At 42.6% G+C, this 26,040-nt stretch overlaps 1 protein-coding gene across 7 annotated transcripts in view; it reads left to right on the top strand.

Annotated features, from left to right (window-relative positions):
* Positions 1 to 25,196, top strand: part of CDKL5 (cyclin dependent kinase like 5) — a 571,173-nt gene extending 545,977 nt beyond the window's left edge. For 6 of the 7 annotated variants that reach the window (XM_073616451.1, XM_073616450.1, XM_073616446.1 and 3 more), the window contains 3 exons: positions 2,570 to 2,692; positions 20,484 to 20,603; positions 23,521 to 25,196. In XM_073616451.1, coding sequence (XP_073472552.1) covers positions 2,570 to 2,692; positions 20,484 to 20,603; positions 23,521 to 23,901 — 624 coding nt within the window. In that variant the 3' untranslated portion in view covers positions 23,902 to 25,196. The remainder of the gene's footprint in view (positions 1 to 2,569; positions 2,693 to 20,483; positions 20,604 to 23,520) is intronic. The other variant, XM_073616452.1, reaches the window with a different exon arrangement.
* The last annotated feature ends 844 nt before the right edge of the window (positions 25,197 to 26,040 follow it).

Below are 26,040 nucleotides of genomic sequence, written 5' to 3'. Positions count from 1 at the left end.
GCAGGATCTGGAGCCAGAAGGGATGTCAGCAAAGCCAGTCTTTAAACAGGAACGCAGGAGATGTTTCTTGTGATGTTGACCAAGGCGAAGGCAGAGCTCCTCTGGACTGGGCAGCTTAAGTAGGCAGGACTGACGAGCAGGATATCAACAACAGCTGAGTGTGGCGAGAGATGGGAGCTGAGCGGCCAGCTCAGAGAAAGAAGGGCTGAGCCTAGCCCTGAAAAGAACCCTTGCATATATTAATCTGGGTGTGTTGCATTAATGAAAGTTGCTGTAAAAATCATGTAAGATTTTTGGACTAGGTGCAATATTGCCTAAAGAGGATCACAAGCTGTTATAACTAGATAGTATCAGCATTCTTTTAACAATAAGATGCAGCTTTGACCCATAATAACTGGTGTTCAAATATGCCAGCCCCTCCCTGTGTCCAAGTATCATTATGACTAAGCCCTATACAGGGAGAAACACATCATAACCATGGACCTAGGTGGGGACCGTTACCCAAAGTGGAAAGGATTACTGAGCCGAGATCAGTGTGTGGTGGTTGTGGGGTTTTTTTGTTTTTTTTATGAGATTTGGAGCAAGAATGAGCTATTCAGCCAGAACCAGTACCTCGAGATGCACGAGAGAGTCAGATGGGCTTTTGGAGCAGTGCCATTTAGTTTTCTGGCTGTAGGCATTTGTGTTCTCCATCGATTTGAATGGGTTTATAGCCTTCTGACTAATTGACCCTATTCTAAATTTGGTTTGGGCAGAAAGCTACCAGCTTAGTCCAGTTAAATTTTAACACATGCTTGTTGAAACAGTAATAAATTTAGTAGATATTGATATACAGTAGACAAATAATACAGCTTATGTACTGTAATGCCCCGTACACACGAGCGGAATTTCCGTTGGAAAAATCTTGGATGGTTTTTCCGACGGAATTCCGCTCAAGCTTGGCTTGCATACACACGGTCACACAAAAGTTCTCTGAACTTTCGACCGTCAAGAACGCGGTGTAGTACAACACTACAACGAGCCGAGAAAATTAAGTTCACTGCTTTCGAGCATGCATCGAATTATGTCCGAGCATGCGTGTTTTTTTGCGCATCCGAATTGCATACAGACGAACGCATTTTCGGATAGGTACTTTTTCCGACCGAAAAATATAGAACCTGCTTTCAATCTTTTGCTGGCTGGAATTCTGCCAGCAAAAGTCCAATGGAGCATACACTTGGTCGCAATTTCCGACCAAAAGCTCTCATCGGACTTTTGCTGGCGGAATTTCCACTCGTGTATACGGGGCATTAGGGTGCATACATTAACATATTGGATACAGCTGTCTTATCCTAACTGAAATAAAAGCTTGTTTGAGTGGATACATTCCATGATAACAGGTAAATCTAATGGCCACATACTGTATATTAATTGCTAAATGGAACATTTGCTCACTCAGGAATAAGTCTCCTGTAAAACTATTTGAATGCATTCTCCAAAGTCTCCTCCTTCAAGAAGTTCTGTAACATGTAATGCTTCCTCCTCCTTATAGGAGACTTTTAACCTGAGCCAGCCTCCTGTATCAGTGTGTCAGAAGGAAAAACACTGGGGGAAATTCATCAAAACTGTCAGAAAGACTGTGCCAATGGCCGCACCAGGAATCTACTGATTCCTGCTGCTGTTCTTGACAGGGGTGAACGGCTAGCTGCGGCGGTTGAACCCATATACTTGACGGGCTATAAGCGGCTGCAGCTATTCGTTGCTGTTTGCAAAGCTGGTGATTATCTGCAGTAATAGCTGTTGGAAACACTAGCCACTCACGCCTGTCAAAAACAGCAGCAGGAATCAGTAGATTCCTGCCTCTGACATGCAAATGTAGCCTTAGCCCGGGTTCACACCTATGCGAATTAGATGCGGCTTACACCGCATCTAATTCGCAGGACATTTTAAAATACATTCATATGAATGCATCTGGTTCACATATGTGCGTTGCATTCGCACTGCGCATTGCACAAAAAACGTGTGCGTTTTTTGGGCATTGCGGTGCGAACTACAAGCCTATTATCTCCTATGGGAACGCATCTGATTCGCAGATGCATTGCGTTCTGAACAAGGATTTTCTCTTTCTCCTCACTACACCTCCCCCTCTCCCCCCCCCCCCCCCTCCCCCTCTCCCTGCTCTCTAATCCTGAGCAAAAACGCAATGAATCCTTTGAACAGGAGATTGTTATCTCCCCAGTGAAACCTGAGCTTCAATTCGCACCGCACAAGTGTGAAACCAGGCTCAAGCTTTAAAAATGAAACATAGAAGCTGAATAGTTGCCTTGAACAGTCGCTTCAGATTCTGGCTTCTCCAGGTTTGATGAATTGCCTGTGTTGCCCCATGAAACCAGTAATATCCTTCCTTCCATTCTGACCATGTGGTACTGAACTGAATTATCTTACTGCTTAGATATTCACTGTGATGGAATGTGTTTTTAATTCATAATAGTAAGCATGCAATAGAGGTCATAATTTGCTGATTATTACAAGGTTTCAATACAAATGCTTTATCTATGCCATTAGTTTATTTGTATATTATATATTGCAGACAGAATCCACAGAGTCTGAGAAACCGAGCATCAAGAAAAGCCTCTTCCCACTTTTTAGTTCAAAGAACAATTTAAAGAGTAGTTCTTCTTTGAAAAAGCTGCCTGTAGTCAAACTGCCAATGGTATTTTTTTCTTTAAATAAGCTGGCGATAAAACATTAATACCTCTCCCATCACATGAAACAGCATGGATATGGGCTGCCGAGGGACTTTCGTTCTTTTCCCAGTAACCCATTCTTGCCATTATTTCGCAGAACTTTTCCTATGCCAGATGGAGCAGTAACACTAATGAATGAAAAGCTCTGATCCTTGCCATCTCCTTTTTTTCGCTTGGCTGCATTTGGCAGCCCTGTATTGCATCATTGCCACCAAACACTTAAGGGAGATTTTGCTGCCGCACACTCATACTCTTATGATAGCTAGGGTGATGTGCTCATGCATTCATCAAGCATCGTATTGTTCTGCTTGGGCTATCTAATAAAACTGCATAAAAAGCAATGAAGATCTGAAGAGTGCAGTAGCTCACGGCAACCATAGGAATACATATTTTTGTACCAATAAGCATGTATGTGCTCAACAAATGGGTCCTATATTACTTTTAACTCACAAGAAGGATAGGCGTTTGGCTGAAAAAAATTAACCCTAGTAAATCCCCCTATCCCCATAACTTCTAATAATATCCTAATTGTTGTCTGGCATTGCTGACATCGATCCATTCTCTCTTTTACGCTCAAGGGCTGTTTACAAAGTTTTTGTTTTTAAATTTCTGTCAACCATTAGCAGGTGCTGTCAGGGCTTTCCAAGCATCAGTTCGCTTTATCTAAAGCAGTGTCTCAGCTCATTAAAAGTATGCACCCTTTAATATAAAAACAATGTTTACCGAGTACATCTTGGCTTGTGTTATGGTATCTCAAGTACTTTACAAGTAATTTATTTTGAGAACTATTCATTAGATTTGGTATGCGCTACACCTCCTGTCATCTAATAGGGTTGTAGACATAAAGCTCATGGTAGTGAATGGTCCCGTATGACATCATTTATGATGTCAGATTAATGGCACACGAGTTGTTGCTGCAGATAGACCAAATGTTTCAGTCTCACAGTTCTGAAATATTCTGTCAGGGGCGACACATCTGTAGCAGAAAAGTTAGCTTTTAAAAACAGTTGCAAATTGGGAACAATACATCTTTTCTGTCCCTTGTCACTCAGAGATGAAAAAGCAAAACTACGAGCATTTTAAATTTGGCAGACAATTTGACAAATTATCCTGAGCAGCAAAAGCCCTTTGCTGAGAAAATGAGCTATCACCTTTAAGACCTCACAGTTTAAGGGGCACTGCACAAGCAGTTCAAACACAAGTGTCAGGCTGAGAGAGTATGCTAAGCCAAATCACTCTGTAGACATGGTGGGTGCGATTTTTGGGCCAAACGTTGAATGCAGTTTTTAAATTGGTTGCCAAGAGTTACTGCACTTTATATAGCACACCTTGCACTACCATATTAAAGCAACCCTAAAAAGATGAAACAAAGTAGGACTTGCAAAAGAAGACACTTTATATTCACCTGTCTTACCATGTGTTCTTCACCTGTCTCAGCCATGTTCCTCTGATCTTCGTTTTGTTCAACCGTTTTGGCCACCTGAAAAATTTCCATTTTGGACATTTCCAGGAGTGTCGGATTTCTGTGTTCCCCACCACGCACAATGGTTCCTTCTGATGACCCCTACATCATTATTGTGTCCTCTAGTGATATAGGGATCAATGGAAGGAGCCACAAAGCACATGGCGGATGAGGCATGTGGCACACCCGGAAGTGTGTTCAGTGTGGAGAGAGTGAATCTACTACAAGGGGATGAAGATCCATTGGACAGCTGGACAGGGAAGCATAACCTCTTCATTTGGAAACCCTGCTTTATTATATGGTATTAACTAAGCACCAGGGTTGTTTTAAGTAAGGGCAATTATTTTTTACTTTATTTTGTATTGCATCATGTATACTTGTTTCACATTTTAATTATGAATTGAATGCATGCTTAGACTCCACACTACTATTCCCAAAAAATGTGCAGTAAATATATAAATAAGTACATTGTCTAATTTTACTAATCTAACTGATGCAAGAGCCAAAATTAATTATTCACCTGTAATAGCAAGATTGGCAGACTTAAAGGGAAACAAAACTCTTGTATCCTCCTATTCACTGAGGAGGGTGCCATCTTGGCTTCTATTTAAGTTACTGTGGTGCAGCACATGTGACCAGCTAGGACACAAGCCATTTGAGTGAGCTGACATACTGTAAGAACACTGGCAACTGAGACAGTTGTCGCCAGAAGCATGCCTTGTGTAGCATACACTGCACATTGGAAAGTAGGCAGAATGTAAATGAAAACACTACAGAAAACAGCATTATTGAACATTTCTTATTTGAGCTTTTTTTTGGGGAAGACCATTAAATTGGTGGGCTTAGTTCCACTTTAAAAAGAACTCTTCCTTTCTAACAAATCTGCAGGTCAGTTGGAAAATGAACCTGGAAAATTGTATTTATTTCGTTTCTACATCCATTGTGTCTCTGCAGGATTTGAATTGTCAGTTGGGTCCAGTTTATAATTATTTTTTTGCTGTGGCTGAACTGTAGACACACTTTTGTGCAGTTATCTATGCCAGTGTTTCTCACCTCCAGACCTCAAGGCGCCCCAACAGGTCATGTTTTCCAAGATTTTCCTCAGATGAAACAGCTGTGGTAATTACTTGAACAGTGAAACTGATCAAATCACCTGTGCAAAATAATGGAAAGCCTGAAAACATGACCTGTTGGAGTGCCTTGGGGACTGGAGTTGAGAAACACTGGTCTATGCAGTGTTCAAGCATTCCAAGAGTTTATGGTTATTCTTTGACAACAAATGAATTCAAATTATGATCTACTGGGCACAAAGGAGACTTCGAAAGCTTGTGTGGGCATAAGGAAATTGATACATTGATAATTTTGTTTACGAAGTTGAGTATCACTGTCCTAGCCTAAAGTAAAACTGTGGCTGGGCTATGGATATTCAATCTTAAAGCAAGCCCTCTGACCTCTTTAGCTTTAGGCACAGTAGAGTACAGGAGAAAATACATTCAGATTTCATTGACTGTATTCATTTTGCTCCCTCCTGCCAGCAACAAGTTGAGAGCTCACCAGCCTTCTAAATCTCAAATGTTCACACAGAGCAGTACACAGGAAAAGAGGGAGAGAGTAGATTACAGGGACCCAACTTTAGCCACTTGTCTACCAAGGTACGTTTATGAACAGCATAGTAAACAAGTGGGCACATCTGTTCCCTGATCCCTCCTGTGACTAATGACTTTGGAAGTAACATGTATTACGTCACTTCCGGGGTCATAGCTGTCATTCCTTAGCTAGTGTAGTCAAGGATACACCTATTCAAACATGATCTGTGTTTGAATAGCTCCATTAAAGGGAAGGGGAGACATTGGGGGTCTAACAAGTAAAAAAAAAAAAAATTAAAAAGTGTAAAAAAAATACATAGAACAAAGATAAATAAGTAAAAAGCAAAGTGTAGGACGAGCACATGTATGAAAACATCAATTGCGTTACACATGTGAGGTGAACATAGGAATGAGAGCAATAGTTCAGGACTATAGTTCACAGATTACGCTAAACCAGTGTTCTCTAAAAAGACCTTATCTGGTCTTTGAGGCAATATTCCTTCCACTGATACAAGACACTATTCTGCCAACTGACATCAACAACGGAGCACCATTTCTCCCACTGACACCAACAATTGAGCACTATTCCTCCCAATAATGCCATTGATAGGGCACTATTCCTCCCCCTAATAAACAATGTGGTGAAGTTTACTCCCAATAATGCCAGGAAAATTTCCACTTCCGCTGGCCATAGTGTGGCCCCCTAAAGTCTGAAGGACGGTAAACTGGCCCTCTGTTTAGAAAGTATGGAGACGCCTGCTCTAAACTGATGACCTATAAAACTATTAAGTGTTAAAACTGAGTATGCCTGTGGAATCACAAAAAACGTATGCACACGTAGGTTTAAGTCTTGACAAGTTTTGTATCTATTTACTTGATGGAACCCCATCTTTTATATATTGCCAAAAACTTGGGTGTAATATTGTGTTTGTTTGCAATAAAATTCATTTTAGTGTATTTCTTCCCTGGAAATATGCATTTGATAAAACAAAACTGCACAAATATTGTGCCACATAAAAAATTGCAACCACCACTATTTTATTCTCCAGGGTATCTTATCTTCAGAAAATATATTTACTTTTTGGGGGGAGGAGGGGTTCAATAATGCAGATTTTAACATTTGTGCAGAAGATAAAAGTTTGCCCCAGTAGTCAATTGATTAAAGTTGTTCTGAAGTCAAAAAGTTTACCTAAATACACTCCCTGTGTTAAGGCAAAAAAATCCCCACTACTTGATCCCACCCTCCCCACCAAACACCTGAATGCTCTCATGCTCCAGCACCACTGATCTCTCTGCCTGGTCTCACAAGGGACACAGACAGCAGCAGAAGCCTTAAGCTGTCTGTCAAATCTTTGTGAGGGGACATGTCCGAGCTGCATTGTGTGTGTCTACAGACGCACACAGCCCGGCTTGGGGGGCACACCCAGCTTGCTGAGGGGGCATCAAGAGGAAGAAGGAGTGGATATGGTCGGTGTGAAACTCCCGAAGAGGAGGTAAGGGACGGCTCTATATTTTGTCATTGCTCAAAGCCCGTAAGCATACCCTCATTTTTATTTTAAATAATTACCTTATAAACACTTTAAAGACATTACTGCTTCTGCTGACAGCATTGAGTAACATTGCTTTACAGTGTCGGTAGCTACAGAGGAGAGTTTGGGCTTGTTTTAAAGGTTATTTACTGCTTATTAAAGTGACCCTATCACTATACAGAACAATTTCTACCAAGGCATACGCCATATTGCCTGCTGCAACGCCGCCAAACTCCTCTTCAGTGCTGACTAGTCTTTGCCTGAAGTCTGCAATAAAACCAACACTTTTGGTAGTGTTGGCCTCCATGGTCTGCTGTAGATGTCACTGGTTCCTTCCTGATGATGTTTGACAGCAGAGGAAAGCAGTGAGAGCTATGGGGGAACCACAGAGATTGACACTCCCATAAGTGTTGGTTCCCGTGCAGACTTCAGCAGAAGACTGAGAAGTTCAGTGGTATGGACAGCAGGAAATGTAAGCTTTTCTTTTACAGGCTTAGTAGAAAATTATTTCTGTAACAACAGGGTTGCATTAAGAATTTAAAGATAAATATAGCCCCTCACAGTTCTAATTTTAACTGTTGATCTTGCTAGAAAGGTAGAGTTGAACTGTAAATCTTTGTTGTATTTCGACATTTTCTTACATTAGACATTAATTTCCTGTTATACCCCATGCACTTCCAAACCAAATGCGAGTATCAGAACATATTTTCATCATGCTCAAGCCAACTGTTTCCCCCAAAAAATGAAATTTTCTATCTTACCACTTTCTTTTCTGCTCGGAACTAACAGCATGTAAATGGGTGGTGTTGAGATCTGCATGGCATACACTGTGTTTATTTCTGGGAAAAGGGAACCTGTTGGTTTAAAATCTGCTTGGAAGTATGGAAAAAATCTTGTGACTTTATGAATTGTGTTAATTTTTCTGCATTTGTTTTTCCAGTGCACCAGTGTCTTTTGTTGGCTTCCTTGAAATATTCACATGCATTGTAGGCATTATCAGCAATTAATAGCAAACAGTAAAATACATTTCCATTATAAATTGCCAGCTAGAACTAAAGCCAAAATGTTTTTTTACTTTTATAGTGTTTGAATGGGTTAGAACCTCTGTAAGATTTGATTGCTGTCTGTATCCCCTTAGGATAGGTTTCTCTGTAGTTCCTGCACTAGAGACATGACAGGAAGTAAAAGGAAATCTCCACATAGAAAGGGAAAATCACAGCTGTCACCAAAATAGATTTCCCCGTTGGGAAGTTTCTCCTCATCTTCTTTTACAATTCTGATTTCCTCTTACTTTCAGCCCTTTCATATGGCTGTTGGGAGTCTCCCTGACTTCATATTTCAGTGACAGGTGTCACCAGGGCCAACAGAGAAGTTAAATCTCTCTAATAGGGACACATACAGAAATAACAATGGACTAGAGAAATATCAGTGGACTGTAGAGCAGAACCTCAGCAATCATTGCTGTCTGTAGCGCCATTGGTGAATTTAAACAGAAGCTGACCCCTTTCAAGGGGCTTATAAGTTTACCTTTTCATTTTCTCTGTATTACGATTTGTAATGTAATGTTAATTTTCTTCAATAAAAAACTTTCTGTTAGAAAAAAAAAGAAGCTCCTTCGAAATCTTAGCTGGTATATAGATGGCTGTAACCTTATAGATGCTTTAATCCTTCCCTACTCTATCTGAAACTAAAGCAATATTTTATCAGAAGCTTGGCTTTACATTTCAGATGGCTAGTGTGAAAAATATAACTTATATTCCCAATTTGCCTGTGGCCCGGGACATTTGCTTTCTTTCTGTAGAGCACTGCTAAATAAACAAAAATATGTAGCTTACCAGAAATGCAGATAATTAGGAAACATGTCTAAAAGAGACAGCTTGGGTTATTCTGAGCAATGCAAGGTTGTAATAATTGCTCTGAATTATTAAATGGTAAGGTTTAATGGCAAAGTATACACCACACTGTATTTTAGCTTAACTAATGGCACAGAACTTCCTGAGAGCAGGATGTTATTTAGAAGATTTGTAGCTGTTGATATCACAAAAAGAACCCAACTGAAATGTATTCTTCTACAGTATTCTATACATGGCCGTAGATAATTTTTTGTTCTGGGGGGGGGGTCAGCAACAGGTACTAAGTAAACGTCTTTTTAAACAAAACAAATTGCGCCAAATTCATAAAAACTGGAAAAAGGATAAAACGATGCATTGCTCATAGTAAGCAATCACATCCTTAATTCTGTTCTCTCAGATCCTCTTGAACATGTAACCTAATTTCAGTTTTGCCTTTTTCCAGTTTTTATAAACATTGCCCAATGAGGTTGGCTGTTGATCAGTCCAAAGCCTCGTACACACTGTATGCTGAACGAAAACGGGCTGAATGAAAAAAACCTGACGAACCAATGCACTAACACACACGGTTTTAGTACAGCAATTTAGTACAGCAATCTCCCCCCGCTGTACTATTGTGTTCTGACAGGGGGGACTGTCTCCCCCCCCCCGCCAGAACACAGCAGTCAGTGCTCTCTGCAATTGGACCGCCTACCACAGGGCGGTGCACTGTAATAGCCAATCTTACTGGACAGGTGCAAAGGGCACCATCTTGAAGAAGTCAGCACACTGACTGAATTTTTGTTAACACAGCATACCAGACAAGAGAAGTGCTACTGTGCAGAGTCTATACATACAGAACATACCTCCCAACTTTTGAACTTGAGAATAATGGACAGGACAGGGAGGTAGTGACCTGTGAAGCGCTTAGCGCAGCACAGCAAAAACAGTGAGTATGGCCAAACATGCTAGTGGGAGTGGCTTAAGGGCAGTGGTAAACAAAACCTGTGCTTCCTTGTATCTATAAAATATGCTTTGAATGCTGTGCCACAAGCTGGAGTCTCAAGTATACATGTAGACCTCAAAATGATCGCTATAGAACGTGGAAGCCAGGAAGGATCACTATGGCACATAGAAGGAAGAACTAGATGGAAGGAAGAGAGAGAGAGGGGAGAGTTCACTCACCAGAGGCTGGTTGGTTTCCAGAATCTCAGGCAGTGACATCATGTGCACTGCTGAGGTCTAAATCGCCCCCTTCAATGAAAGAATGGACATCACGTATCAACCATATAGCAGCAATGGAGGAGATGATATACACCACCCAAGATAAAATTTCCAGTTTTTCGGCTACATGGGCAGCTTGGTTTGAGTATCGAACCTCTAAGCGGTATCAAGAACTGATACAGGATAACATTTGACTTGTGTCCTACGGTTCTTTACACCTCTTGAGGGTACAACCTGAGGGCATAGTGGACTGTGGGTTACGTGTGACGCATCCGGGAGTGGATGGAGAGGGTAGCTGGTGGTTATCCCACCCCCTCTCCCTACATTCCCCCTATACTCACCTCCCCCCTCCCTCCCCCCTTCTCTACTCTTTCTTTTCTTCCTTTGTCCCTCTTTTGCTAAAACCTAACATACGAAGGTTATGGGGTAGAGAGCTGACCTGGGTAGTCGGCTCCTATTCCCATTCCTCTCATGACTTGCGGAGCAATCAGAAACCAAATCAGAAACCGGATTAAGTGTATTCTTGAAGGTCCTGAATTCTTAGTTACTCTGACAAATGGGCTATCATTTGTAGAAATGGCTATGCATTGATATCTCTTTGTAGAATTTATGTATTTTCATGTTGGGTATGTTATTTCCAATTTATGCAGGGAAGCACATGTTGGTTCCGTCATTTGTATGTAATTGTGTTCTGTATTGTAAATGGAACCATGTCCATTTCCATTGGTACTATTTTATTGGTACTTTCTGTATTGTCCCTTGAAATCTCTAAGAAAATCTTTATAAACAAAAAAAAAAAAATTCCCACTCACACAAACCCTTCACAAGCACAGGATGGGGGTTGTGGGCAGGCACAGGGGGACAGGGGGAGGATGTGGAGCTGACCTAACCTCCCTTCTCTCCCATTTGTACGGGTTGTAGAGTGGGCGGACAAGCCAGAGGGCAGGTGAGTGGGAGGTGGGGGAGCTGTGCTGGTGGGGCACTGAGTGTGTATCAGCCTTGACAGATGCAGCACAACACTGCATGCACCTGCCAGGTGGACTAGTAGAGTCAAGTGCCGGAACTGCGGGATTCAGCCCAGATTCGCGTGACAAGAAAATTCCTGGACGGTTGTGAGATATGAAACAGAGTTCGAACAGATACTGAGAATTACACCTAAAATACAGAACAAGAGAAGTGGTACTGTGTAGAGTCCATAAATACAGAAAAAGAGGAGATACTGAGAATGCAGCACAGCCAGGAAACACAACTGCAATGGAAAACGCAGCCCAGCCTCAGTCGCTGTCATTAAGGCCCAGTTTACATGTAGGGATTTGGGATTGTGGGCAGAATATTGCTGTGATTCTGCCTGCCACCACTGCCGATCCCCGATTTCAAATCGCAATGCTGGAAAAATGCAGCACATGTGTTTGTGTTCCATTTTTTTTTTGTAAAAATGTTTTATTGCGCACGAGTATTATTCAAAGAATACATCAGACAGAGGTTACAACTGTATCAATGAAGAAACTAACATTAAATTTATGATTATTGCATTTGACAAGTCAATTGCCTTTTACAGCATGCAATATATGGTTGTTTTATATTAGCGCTACACATTTTTTTGTTTTAAGAAACTAACATTCATTAGAAACAATAACCTTGTACATATCAATGTTCTCATAGCTCAGCCAATCAGGACTCCACCCCTATCATACACTGAAGTATATGTGCTTTTTCATTTTTAACAAGCAACATTAAACCAGAACCAAAAACCAGATGGATAACCCCAAAAAAAAACTTCCCTCCCAGGGGATGTCTGCATTCAGTGCTTTGCTCCGTAGGATACGAGAACCCAACTCTGTCCACATTGAAAGAAGTATACTCACTATCTTCCCTCTGTCATAGTTTTCAAAAAGACTAGTCCTAAAACAGTCTAATGGTCTATCATCCCTCATCTTCCAACGTATTCTCAGAGTCAACCCATCTAAACCATACCTTCCTAAACTTCTTGGGAGCCCCTCTAGCTTCATAGGTCATTTTATACATCTGCACATCAGCATTTATTATTTTTATCCACATCCCCAGAGTCAGCTGTTCGTCATGTATCCAACGTCTGGCAATGAGTTTCCTCACACCAAAGAATAGGATCCTAAGGAACAGTGTTGTGTATGAATTCATCTCCTCTTTATCGAAGACCCCAAGGAGACATTGTAGGGGAGAGCAAATGTTAGGGAGATCAAAATGGTCCGAAATAAATTCAGTCACCTGCGACCATAGTGGTCTCACTTTTTCGCATTCCCAGACCATATGTAGGAAAGTTCCTTCCGCCCCCTTGCACTTATGGCAATCAGCCGATTCCCTCCTTTGCACTCAGTAAAGTCTAGCTGGTGTATAATACTGTTGGTGAAGGTATCGGAACTGAATCATTTTATCCGTAGAGGAAACAACAGACACCAAATATGTGTCTAGTACCTCCTGTCACAGTTCCTCCGACAACTCTGGGACAATCACCGCCCATCTCCCCATGGGCCCAAAAGTTGTAGTCATTACCCCCGGGCCCATGGCCCCATAGTATCTAGAGGTTTGCTTAGCTGGATCCGGATCAATCAGAACCTTCTCCAAGTCCGTGTTCTGCCCCAAACTGCGCGTTCGCTGCATGGCGCAGCTGCGTATAGCAAAAGATCCAGGTCTTGGGTACTCCAAATTGTTCTCTTAATTATGCAGAGGTACAGAGATGATTATCCTGATAAATTTGATGTAAGTATTTTATGCCATATTTAGCCCAGGTGCTTTGCCCATCCGGTAATTTAAGAAACTCTCCTAGGGTTCTATTACACCACAAGGGGCTATTTGGGTATAGCCACAGGGGATCATCTTTCCTCCGTTGAGAGCATAAGTGAAACACTTTCCCGGGAAGTGCCATAATCAATCCCACCTTCCTCCCCAGGATCTCTTTCCTGTACAATATATTTTGTAGAGTTTCCTGTGAGGTGGCAACTGCTGCCTCTAGCAGGGTAGTGGCATTAGGCGTTTGTGGAAAAAGTCGCCAGTGCAAAAAGGATAGCTGTGAAGCCATAAAATAAGACCGTAAATCAGGAAGGGCCATCCCTCCCATTCTGATTGGTAACTTTAAAACTGCCAAAGATACCCTGGGTGCCTTGGAACCCCACACAAAACCCACATTGATGGAGTCAATTTGCTTGAAGACCCGTAGTGTCACAAAAACCGGGGAGTTCGAGAGAATATACAGAAACTTAGGAAGAAAAATCATCTTAAACAGATTTATCCATCCCATCAAGGAGATCGGTAAATTCTGCCATCTCTGTACCTTCTCCCGAAAATTTACCATAACCAGCGTCAAGTTTGTCTCAAGAAATTTGGAGATGGGAAGCTGAACCTCAATCCCCAAATACTTAAAGGAGGTGGACAATGGGATGGGGCAGTCCAGCGGGACTACCACTGCCTCATCAATAGGGAAGAGGGTGGATTTTTTCCAATTACCGTATTTATCGGTGTATAACACGCATCGGCATATAACACGCACCCCAAGTTTAGGAGGGAATTTTAAGGAAAAAAACTTTTAGGAGGGAAGTTTAAGGAAAAAAACTTACATTTAAATGCCCATCAATGCAGCCTTATCAGTGTCCATCTGCAGCCTTGTCCATCATTGCAGCCTTGCCCAGTGTCCATCTGCAGCCTTGCCCAGTGCCTTTGCAGCCTTGCCCAGTGCCTTTGCAGCCTTGCCCAGTGCCTCTGCAGCCTTGCCAGTCTCTTTGCAGCATTGCCCAGCCGCTGATTATTTAAAATTGGCGCTGATCTCCACTGACTGTGAGCATAGAGAAGCGAGCGCCGCCGAGATACACAAAGCCGAGTGTACTCGGCTAGTTTCAGCTCCTTTCGCAGTCCCGCCCATCTCCACTGATTGCGAGCGGAAAGGAACGAGCGGTGCCGACAAACACATAGCTGAGTGTACTCGGCTAGTTTCGGCTCCTCTCGCAGTCCCACCCCTGACTGTGAGTAGAGGTGAGAATAGCCGAGTACACTTGGCTATGTGTATATCGCTGGCGCTCGCTCTGCTCCACTCACAATCAGTGGAGATCGGCGGAGATGGGCGGATAACACGCACCCACGATTTTCCCCTGATTTTAAGGGGAAAAAAGTGTGTGTTATATGCCGATAAATACAGTAATTCGGAATCCAGAGTAATCCCCAAACTCTTGAATCAGTCGGAAGGCTTCTGAAAGCAAAGGCCCCGGATACTGCAGATATAAGAGCATGTTGTCCGCATAAAGCAACACTCGCTCTTCAAACTCCCCAAATTGCAGACCTGTCAGATTTGGAGTAGCCCTCAGCTTGACTGCTAGGGGCTCTATGGCCAGGGCAAACAGGAGGGGTGAAATTGGGCACCCCTGCCTGGTGCCCCGAAATATAGGAAAGGAATCTGAGATAATACCATTAACCCTCAGTCTAACCAACGGGTCTGTATACAAGAGCCGTACCCAGGAAATGAAAACAGAGCCAAAGCCATAAGACTCCAGCAGACTAAGGAAAGGAATCTGAGATAATACCATTAACCCTCAGTCTAACCAACGGGTCTGTATACAAGAGCCGTACCCAGGAAATGAAAACAGAGCCAAAGCCATAAGACTCCAGCAGGTGGAACAGAAAAGACCACTCCACCGAGTCGAAGGCCTTTTTTGTATCTAGGGAGGCCACTATTCTAGTCCCAGAGTTGTCATGAGCAGTCTGGAGATTCACGAAAAGTCTCCTGATGTTCATCTGTGTGCATCTTCCCTGAATAAAACCAGTTTGGTCCGCATCCACCAGTTTTACAATAACTGATTGTAACCTACCTGGCAGTATTTTGGCCAGAATTTTTGTGTCAACATTCATCAGCCAGATCGGACGATAGGAGTCACATTCTCGAGGGTCTTTCCCCCTTTAGGGATCAGGACAACCAAGGCTTCCCTCATAGAGAGAGGTAGTCTACCGTCCAACCTAGCTGCATTGAATACTTTAAGCAGGCGAGGGGCCAGACCGAACCGAAAAGTATTGTACCATTCCGAGGGCAGGCCATCTAATCCAGGAGACTTCCTAGGGGGAAAGGAGGCAATCGCCTCCTCCACCGTAATACCGGTTTCTAAAGCAGTACTGTCCTCCTCCGACAACTTAGGTAAATCAATGTCTGCCATGTAAGTCACCAATTTCTCCGTCCACAGTCCACAGAGGAGCTTAAGACCTATATAGTTCTTCATAGAATTGAGCAAATACTTTCAGGATATCAGTTGAGTCACATATTTCAATTCTGCAGGTGTCATATACTGATTTAATATAGACCGGAACATACTCCGGTCGCGCCAAGTATGCCAAGAGCCTGCCATTCTTGTTGCCAAATTCAAATATGCGCCTATGTTGTGCAAGGTTAAGTTTTGTGGTACAAAAGCTACCTGTTTCTTGAACCCCTGTACTTCAGCTATAAACACCCCTCTCAGCGTGGCCTTGAAGGCCTCCCATTGGAGAAGAGAGGATTCAGAATTACCATTTTCAGCCCAAAAATGTTTGATAGCCTCTGTACACTTAATCTTTATATATTCCTCCTGTAGCCAACTGGCCTCCATCCGCCAAATGCGCAAACCTGGTTTCGGTCCCAGACTAAGTTCCAGTAGCATGGGGGAATGATCAGATAGGGCTCTGGGCAAATAAGAAACCCCCTTGACCAATGCCATACCGTCCCCCTCAGTCAGGATAGTGTCTATTCTGGAGAGCGTATTATGCGTTTCCGAATAGCAGGAGTACTCCCTTATATCAGGATGATGAAAACTCCAGACATCTCTGAAACCATGAGTAGACAGCCAGCCCGCAAGGGGAGCCAATGTGCCAAAAGCCGCTCCCAGTCTATCCAAAGGTTAAAATCACCTAGTATGAAGATCCTTCCATGGGTAGCCTGTATCATATCATCCAGATGAGTTAGCGAGAAAGGAGGAGGCACATACAAATTTACAATCGTTAGAAATCTGTTCATCACCTGCACCACCAATACAACAAATCTCCCTTTAGTGTCAGTCCGAATGATGAGTAGGTGGCATGGTAGGCCCTGGAAATATGTGCCCGCTTTAATGAGAGAACTCTGGAGCCCTGGAGATGTGTCTCCTGAAATAATATTATATGAGGTTTATGTTTTTTAATATAATCAAAGATCAATGAGCGCTTACATTTAGAATTGAGGCCTCTAACATTCCAGGCCAAGATCTTAAGACAAACCTCCATGACAGAGAATTGTGAAATAGGGGGTTCCCTCTCCCCCTTGAGATATAGCTAGCCAGAAAAACAGGGGCTCCAGATTTCCCTTCTCGTATGCACAGAGTGTAGTGACCATGACAATGGAAGTGACCCCTTGCAAACACACTGAATGCGGACATTCCCAACTAAAAGCAGACATGAAATCCCCAACTTATAGAACACCCCAACTTCCCCCACCCCCCTACCCGCACCTAGCCCCAACATGCCATGCACTTTATTCCCTTAAACTTAGTTCAAATAGGCAGCAAAGATGCGACTTAAACTGTCACATAGGCCAGGTTACCCTAAGGCAACTGTGCCTTACCGTATGTCCCGCGCTTTACCGTATGTCCCAGCACAGTTCTCCTGTCAAAAAAATCGAAAAAGAGAAATGCAAAAAGAAAACAAAACTTTTTTGGTAGATCAAAAAACTGATTAAAGTCATCGGCAGTTTCAATAGAACCAAGGACCTCCCACGTCAGCTCCTCCAGGGAAAGGTTTGCCCGCCAGTAAACTTTAAACATTCAATCCAGAAAAATGGCTCCCAACAGTGAAATAGCAACAGTCACAGTTCTCTTTCCACAGAAAAACTTACAAGTTAGGTGCAAAAATTGTTCCAAATGGGCATCAGAGGTGAAAAAACATAACATAAAATAGACATTCAGGTAGGTAGTCCCTGTGAACCCCATTATTTTCTCACACAGAACTTGCTCCACACATTTGTATCAGGGCGGACGAGAAGAGGCTCCATCCCTCTGGCGACCACGCGTATCCAGCCACTCAGTAGGACTGGTGAAAAAATATGTTCTCCCTTTTTCCACTATACGCAGCTTAGCCGGATACAGCATACTGTAGATCAGGTTGAGGTCCTTCAATTTTTTCTTTATGGGCTGGAAGGAAGCTCTCTGTTTCTGGGTGGCTGCCGAAAAGTCGGGGTAGATTGATATTCGATTGCCATCAGACGACAACTCAGGGCCCGTTCTGGCTCCAGGATATTCTCCCGGTCCCGAAAATGAAGCACTTTTGCTATCATAGATCTGGGGGGGGCACCCTTCGGTGGCGCCCGACCTGGAATACGTTGTGTCAATGGCAAACATTTTTGTGAAGGTTTCAGGCGCCATGTGATCAATCAGCCATTTCTCTAGAAATTCTTCTGGGTGCCTCCCCTCCACTCCCCCAGGGAACCCTACCAGCCTTATATTGTTCCTCCTCATGCAGTCTTCCATGTCGGCCATCTTTAAAGTATGTTCAGACAATGTCTTTTTGTCACCTGTGCAACAGTGTCCAATGGCCTGACAGTATCTTCCAGGGAGGCAACATGGCAATCAGTGGCCTGTGCCTTCTCCCTTAACTTCAGAATATCATGTTTCATGAAGGAGAACTCCATTCTGAGCCCCTCAAAGTGATCAATCAGCTTATTCTGGCACCCCTGTATGGCCGCCATGATCTGGGTCAGGGATGGCTCATCCTCCCCCTCCACCTCCCTGTCAACTCTGGCCCAGCAATTTCTTAGTCTGTCCAGCGATCTCCCTCTTCTTATCACTGCTTCCCTCTGGGGTGTAGCACTCACCCTGTCCTGTGCGGGAGACACCTGCTGCGGGGCCTCCACTGATCTCTGAAGCAGCAGCCATTCCTCCTCTTCCTGTGTTCCGGCACCATTTTGAGAGCCCCAGGCGAATTGCGCCAGACGTTATCTGGTCGTTTTTGGCCAGGGGGGCCGTATTTTACCATCCCCGGAGGTGCCCGAAGGCCCCAGGACACATCCCCAGCAGTTATGCTCAAAATTCGGGTGCCGCTGTCCCAGGATCACTGCAGGATTGTCAGTCTGCAGACGGAGCTCCGGTCCCACACTCCTCACATGTCGCACGCTGGCTCCTCCCCCGTTCCATTAATTTTTAGTGGCACCAAAACACAGTGTGGTTTTGGATGCTTGTTGTGCAATAAATCGCTCAACAAGCATAGCAAAACCACACCGCATTTTGGTGCATTTTTCCAGCATTGCAGTGCAATTTGGAGTCCTGGCGCGTGTAAACAGTCAGGGCCTAACAGGCTAACACAACCGTAGTTATAGAAGACGCAGCCTAGCGCCTTAATCACCAAATGTTGCTAGCAGTTCCCACAATCTCAGATAGTAATAGTATGATATATGAATCAATGAAAGGAAAAAATTCTGCACTGCAGTTTTAGCCTAACTGAGGACTGGAGGACACAAGGGAAAGAGGGATACACACACAGCTGGTGACCTGAAGTGGACTGGATCACTGGAAGTCTGGAACTGAGAGTAGCAGCACAGCACTTCAGATGATGTTGATCAGAAGAACTTCATCCACATCCAGATGGCAGACAGGCCCGCGGCTAACAGCACCCTCAAGTGCTCAACTTCTTCCCCAAGCGACAGCCAAAGGCAGGAAGCTGCACTTCAAGGAGGCAGAGAAGCCAATGAAAATAGAATGGACTGGTGAGCGGGATACACGCCGGCTGGCCGCTTCCTCCCGTTCTGCTCAGTGCTGCTGCCTACTGTCTTGGAGGCTGTGGCCGGCTGCACAAGAGCACTGTCCAGACAGAGCCTCCCACCACAGCCCAAGTTGAGCCCGACAACCAGGGCCAGTACGCCCAGGGGTTGGGCGGTGTAATAACAGCAGGCAGCAGCACAACAGTGAGTACCAATTATGGCAGCGGCGTGGCTGGCAGCTGGTGCTGTTAGTTAAGCAGTGCAGCAGAGCACAACTTGTAATCTACGCTGATGCTCTGAGGGGGGGGTCTGAACACCCCTGACCCCTATTTTACACAGTGGCAACACACAATAGAAGCCATTTAAAGCAGCTTAACAGTCCTTAAACATAGAAGCCCTATTATGTTTCTTTTTCAGGCATTTTTCATTTATTTTCACTGAGCGATCCTGCCAGTAACACACTTATGCCGCTTACACACGGTCGGAATTTCCGACAACAAATGTTCGATGTGAGCCAGTTGTCGGAAATTCTGACCGTGTGTAGGTTCCCTCGGACATTTGCTGTTGGAATTTCCGACAACAAATGTTTGAGAGCTGGATCTCAAATTTTCCAACAACAAAATTTGTTGTCAGAAATTCAGAGCGTGTATACACAATTCCGACGCACAAAATTCCACGCATGCTCGGAATCAAGCAGAAGAGCCGCACTGGCTATTGAACTTCATTTTTCTCGGCTCGTCGTACGTCTTGTACGTCACCGCGTTCTTGACGTTCGGAATTTCCGACAACATTTGTGTGACCGTGAGTATGCAAGACAAGTTTGAGACAACATCCGTCGGAAATAAATCCACGGTTTTGTTGTTGGAATGTGCGATCGTGTGTACGCGTGTGTACGCAGCATATCTGTACTAGGGTGATGACGTTTACAGGACAGGAAATTTGTTAGGCCTACAGAACACCTCCCCCTTACTAGTCCTGTAGTCCACAGAGATAGCTGGAAACAACCCTAACCGAATAAATGGCAGCACAGGTAGAGAGTACAACATTTCTGATAGGAACAGGTACTTTTTTTACACCTATTAAACATCTATACCAAAATAGCAAATAAAATAATTTCATTATTAGGGTTATACTTCAAATTATTCAAATTTGTCTATTAATTTTTCTCTTACAGAAAAGGTTGTACAATTTCTAAAATGATAACTTTGTTTATTATATCCCTTCTAGGTCCAGATAAAACTTAGTGGATTTATTCTTGAAGTTTAACTTCTCTAAACTCAACATAGCTGTCTGAGATTGAATAGAACCTTCTATGGCCTCCTCGTATATTTACAATAGGAAGGTTTACAATTGACACTGGTGCTTTTTTTTTGTATGTATTCCGGGTGCATTATAATTTGTTTTATTATTGTGTTAGATGCCTAATACAGAAGGTCAGGAACATTTGGCCATACAGAAAGGTGCCCTCCCCTCCAGTCACAAAAGCAGCCGGCACAAGGAGTGGCGCCCAGACAAGATGGCAGAAATTCACTCACATGTAAGTGTTTTCCTACTTTTAAAGCTTTTTTTTGGCTCAAAGATCCATAACAACGCTTGTTGACAAATTATCCTGAGCAGCACAAGCTCTGGCTTCTTTGTATACCACAAATGCTATTCATTTTGTTTATATCAAAAATGAACTTAAGTTCAGTGCTATAGAGGTAATTGAAAAAATAAATAAATATATATATATATGCAGTGGGGAAAGTATTCAGACCGCCTTAAATTTTTCACTCTTTGTTATATTGCAGCCATTTGCTAAAATCATTTAAGTTCATTTTTTTCCTCATTAATGTACACACAGCACCCCATATTGACAGGAAAACATAGAATTGTTGACATTTTTGCAGATTTATTAAAAAAGAAAAACTGAAATATCACAGGGTCCTAAGTATTCAGACCCTTTGCTCAGTATTTAGTAGAAGCGCCCTTTTGATCTAATACAGCCATGAGTCTTTCTGGGAAAGATGCAACAAGTTTTTCACACCTGGATTTGGGGATTCTCCTTGCAGATCCTCTCAGTTCTGTCAGGCTGGATGGTAAAATTTGGTGGACAGCCATTTTAAGTCTCTCCAGAGATGCTCAATTGGGTTTAAGTCAGGGCTCTGGCTGGGCCATTCAAGAACAGTCACGGAGCTGTTGTGAAGCCACTCCTTCATTATTTTAGCTGTGTGCTTAGGGTCATTGTCTTGTTGGAAGGTAAACCTTCGGCCCAGTCTGAGGTCCTGAGTACTCTGGAGAAGGTTTTCGTACAGGATATCCCTGTACTTGGCCGCATTAATCTTTCCCTTGATTGCAACCAGTCGGCCTGTCCCTGCAGCTGAAAAACACCCCCACAGCATGATGCTGCCACCACCATGCTTCACTGTTGGGACTGTATTGGACAGGTGATGAGCAGTGCCTGGTTTTCTCCACACATACCGCTTAGAATTAAGGCCAAAAAGTTCTATCTTGGTCTCATCAGACCAGAGAATCTTTTTTCTCACCATCCTGGAGTCCTTCGGGTGTTTTTTAGCTAACTCCATGTGGGCTTTCATGTGTCTTGCACTGAGGAGAGGCTTCCGTCGGGCCACTCTGCCATAAAGCCCTGACTGGTGGAGGGCTACAGTGATGGTTGACTTTCTACAACTTTCTCCCATCTCCCGACTGCATCTCTGGAGCTCAGAGAATCTTTGAGTTCTTCTTCCTTTCTCACCAAGGCTCTTCTCCCCCGATAGCTCAGTTTGGCCGGACGGCCAGCTCTAGGAAGGGTTCTGGTCGTCTCAAACGTCTTCCATTTAAGGGTTATGGAGGCCACTGTGTTCTTAGGAACCTTAAGTGCAGCAGAAATTTTTTTGTAACCTTGGCCAGATCTGTGCCTTGCCACAATTCTGTCTCTGAGCCCTTCAGGCAGTTCCTTCATGATAGCTCATGATTCTCATTTGCTCTGACATGCACTGTGAGCTGTAAGGTCTTATATAGACAGGTGTGTGGCTTTCCTAATCAAGTCCAATCAGAATTAACAAAAAGCACCTGGACTCAAATGAAGGTGTAGAACCATCTCAAGGATTATCAGAAGAAATGGACAGCACAGCAAAGCAGCACAGCAAAGGGTCTGAATACTTAGGACCATGTGATATTTCAGTTTTTCTTTTTTAATAAATCTGCAAAACTGTCAACAATTCTGTGTTTTTCTGTCAATATGGGGTGCTGTGTGTACATTAATGAGGAAAAAAATGAACTTAAATGATTTTAGCAAATGGCTGCAATATAACAAAGAGTGAAAAAATTAAGGGGGTCTGAATACTTTCCGTCCCCACTGTATATATATATATATATATATATATATATATATATATATATATATATATATAATGCAATCATTCAAATGTGAGTGCAAGTTCCTAAATTGTCTAGATATAAACTTCCTGTATTTTTTTTTGACCAGCAGGGCTAAGGTGGTTAGTACTAACAGACATTCATCCTGTGCTGTAGTGCGCATCTGCTGTTAGGGAGCATGCCGGAAGGAGGAGAGAGTAATGTGAGCAGAGAGATTACTGTGCTGTTGTTTTTTTACTATCCAATCGGCACGGTGGGGGTGTGTTCAGGACCAAGCTCTGCTATCATTCCAGTGGAGGTCCCAAGTATGCTGTCTAGCAGGAGAGTTTTGATTGCAAAACTGGCTGCAGAGAATTACAAATCTCTTGGCAGATGAATCACCTCTATACCAGCATGTTACACCTCTTCCCTACAGGCAATTTATCCGTTTTAGTACTGTGATAGTTTGACAATTACTCAGTCAATAGTATACCCAAATGTATTATCTTTTTTTTAGACATAGCTTTCAATTAATGATATGTATTAGCCACTGGATTTTAGCCTATTTCCTTTAGACCAGGGGTCTCAAACTGGTGGCCCTCCAGCTGTTACGAAACTGCAAGTCCCATGAAGTATTGCAAGGCTGACAGTAACAAGCATGACTCCCACAGGCAGAGGCATGATGGGACTTGTATTTTCGCAATAGCTGGAGGGCTGCCAGTTTGAGACCCCTGCTTTAGACTGATGTCAGATGGGTGACCCTGCCCCTTGTGATCTTGCTGCTGTCAATGTTGACAAATTGCCAGCAGCAGGATTGCTAAGAGGCTGCCAGTGCCAAGGTCAATACTGCCATAATGATATGCTCATTTTATGCTCACAATTCACACATCCACTATCATTGCAGTCAGTATGTACATATTATTTTGATAGTGATTAAAAACACAATCTTAGTGCTTTTGACCAGACCTATCTAATATGTACATGTAATAATATAGTGGATAACAGGTAAAGGAACATGTCATTTTAAACTTTCTCAAATGTTATTGGTTACTGTATGCCATGTTATGGGCTGCTTGGATGCCTTCAACCTCTTTACTCACAAATCTGTTACTTTGCAGAGTCAGCCTCTGAAGTCGCTATGGAAACTCTTACACCCATCATCATCAAACCACTCAGTTCCCCCAAATCCACATTTCCAACCTTTACCAAACCAACCGCCTAAAACACCCAACTTCTCAGAGGCCAGAATACACCCAATGGGTCAGCCTTCCAGCTCTGCCCATCGAAAGGAGGCACAGTCAAAGAGTCGGCAGGGCCTGCAGCTTCCTGGACAGCCAGAGTCACACTGGCATGTTTCCCCGGTAAACAGAGGGACAAGTGAAGGAGCTTCTTTTCCCGACCAGCTGGCTTCAAAACCTGGACAGAATGGCCTGCCTTTTAACCGGACAAAAAGAACCCGATTGCCAAATTTGAATGACCTTAAAGAGACTGCTCTTTAGTAGACTTCTTTGTGAAACAGTCAGTGTATACATGATAATGAGTACTGAGTGAATAGCAATTTGGTGAAAGAGCTTCAAAGAGATATTTAAGCATACCTCCCAGCATCCTAAATTTTCAAAAAAGGAAAGTTAATCTACCAAAACCTTAAAAATTATTTTTGAGGAGACAGATGGTTAATCACCCATCGCAAATTTCTGAGTGCAGCAAGATCTCTGCAGTGTCGTTTACCTGCTATGGCCATTATAAAGGGATCTCATGTTCATTGTGGCTTCTTTGTTTTATATGGCAGAGCCAGAATTTTCAGTGGAGAGGTCTTTTCAGGGATGTCCCAGAGGGCTAATAGGATATAGTTGCACCACCACTTTCCACTCATAATTGTAGAAGCAGTTTTAGGAGGCTAAACAATTATATTCCATTTTTGATCAACCCAAGCCTGCTCTTGGAGTCACCAAACCCTGTCCAAATCTCAGATTTGATCTATTTTGCCTAGCCTCATAATCTTAATGGTTGAAAAGTAATAATCCCCCCTCCAAATTATGGAATGTGGGAGGTATGTGTAAGCAAGTACTTATAGTTATACTGATATGTGCAATACGCTTGTGTGAGGTTACACTGTGCCGCAAATCTACCCATAAATACTTTTGTTGATTGTCTGGTTCTCCGCTGCCAGTTTCCTCGTGACATTAGAATGTGCAATAAGATAAGAAGATAATGTCAGTGTATCTGAGGAATTTTTCCAATTCCATGAAAAGAAGAGAACCCCAAACCATTATACCCCTGTTTGGCACCCATCTATTTATAGGACAGAAACGCGTAGCCTTATTCAGAAAATACAATGCTATTTTAGGCTTAAATGCTAAAAAAAGTGAATTTATCCAGATAAAGGAATTTTTAAGGAAATAACACTTCCATATTTGATATTTTTTGTAAAATTTATTTATGATTAATTTTTATCATAGAGTCATATCATTGTTACAACGTCAAGTTATTTTGAGCTGTTTAAAACATTGTGAAGCCGTACAACAGCAAAAGTAGTTTATATAAAAACTTACAGTATAACATTTATATATTGCATTAAAAGTATTATATATATAAAAATCTATAATTATATATATATTATCTGCACACTCAGACATTTGTGTGTGTAGTTTGTTTATATGTTAAATTAACTGTCATTTTTATATCTATAAGCATATATATATATAAGAAGGTATTGTTATGATGACAACTCTGCCATATTTTTATACATTTGTGCAGTATTAATGTACGTCTAATAAAAGGGAGTAAGACTATGGATGTTGGTGTGCCTGCAGCAGGATGGATCTTGTGTAACTACAAGAGCAGATTCAACTGATTTATTTAGACTAACTTAGGAAACTAAAACATAACTGCTCCTGCTTTATGTGGCTGCGTGAACAATGCAAACAGCTGCTGAAAGGTAAAATGACCTTGCGATTCAATATGCTTTCCTCCCAGCTGGAAAGGCAGTGATCGGTGGACATAACTCAACAGATTTTCATTCTTCCACTCATACAGTAGGGCATAGACCAAAGATTATGAATTACATGCTTATTATTTAGCTTGCATTTCCAAACAAATTATATTTTGTGTAATGCAAGGGCAAATGCAGAAATATGAAACAAATCTAGATATTTGTTTTCTTATTCCAATGTATTTTGTGAATGCTTTGCTTCTGCCTTTGATATCTATCTATCTAGCTATCCACCTACTGACTCTCTATCTATCTTTCTACTTACTATTCATCTACAATATCTCAGAAAAGTGAGTAAACCCCTCACTTTTTTGTAACTATTTTATTACACCTTTTCATGTGACAACACTGAAGAAATGACACTTTGCTACAATGTAAAGTAGTGAGTTTTCAACTTGTATAACAGTGTAAATTTGCTAACCCCTCAAAGTAACTCAGCACACAGCCATTAATGTCTAAACTGCTGGCAACAAAAGTGAGTAAGTGAAAATGTCCAAATTGGGCCCAAAGTGTCAATATTTTGTTTTGCCACCATTATTTTCCAGCACTGCCTTAACCCTCTTGGGCATGGAGTTCACCAGAGCTTCACAGGTTTCCACTGGAGTCCTCTACCACTCCTCCATGATCACTTCACAGAGCTGGTGGT

The sequence above is a fragment of the Aquarana catesbeiana genome, linkage group LG02 (assembly GCF_042186555.1).
Source record: "Aquarana catesbeiana isolate 2022-GZ linkage group LG02, ASM4218655v1, whole genome shotgun sequence".
Classification (NCBI taxonomy): Eukaryota; Metazoa; Chordata; class Amphibia; order Anura; family Ranidae; genus Aquarana; species Aquarana catesbeiana.
This window is presented reverse-complemented; position numbering and strand designations above follow the sequence as displayed.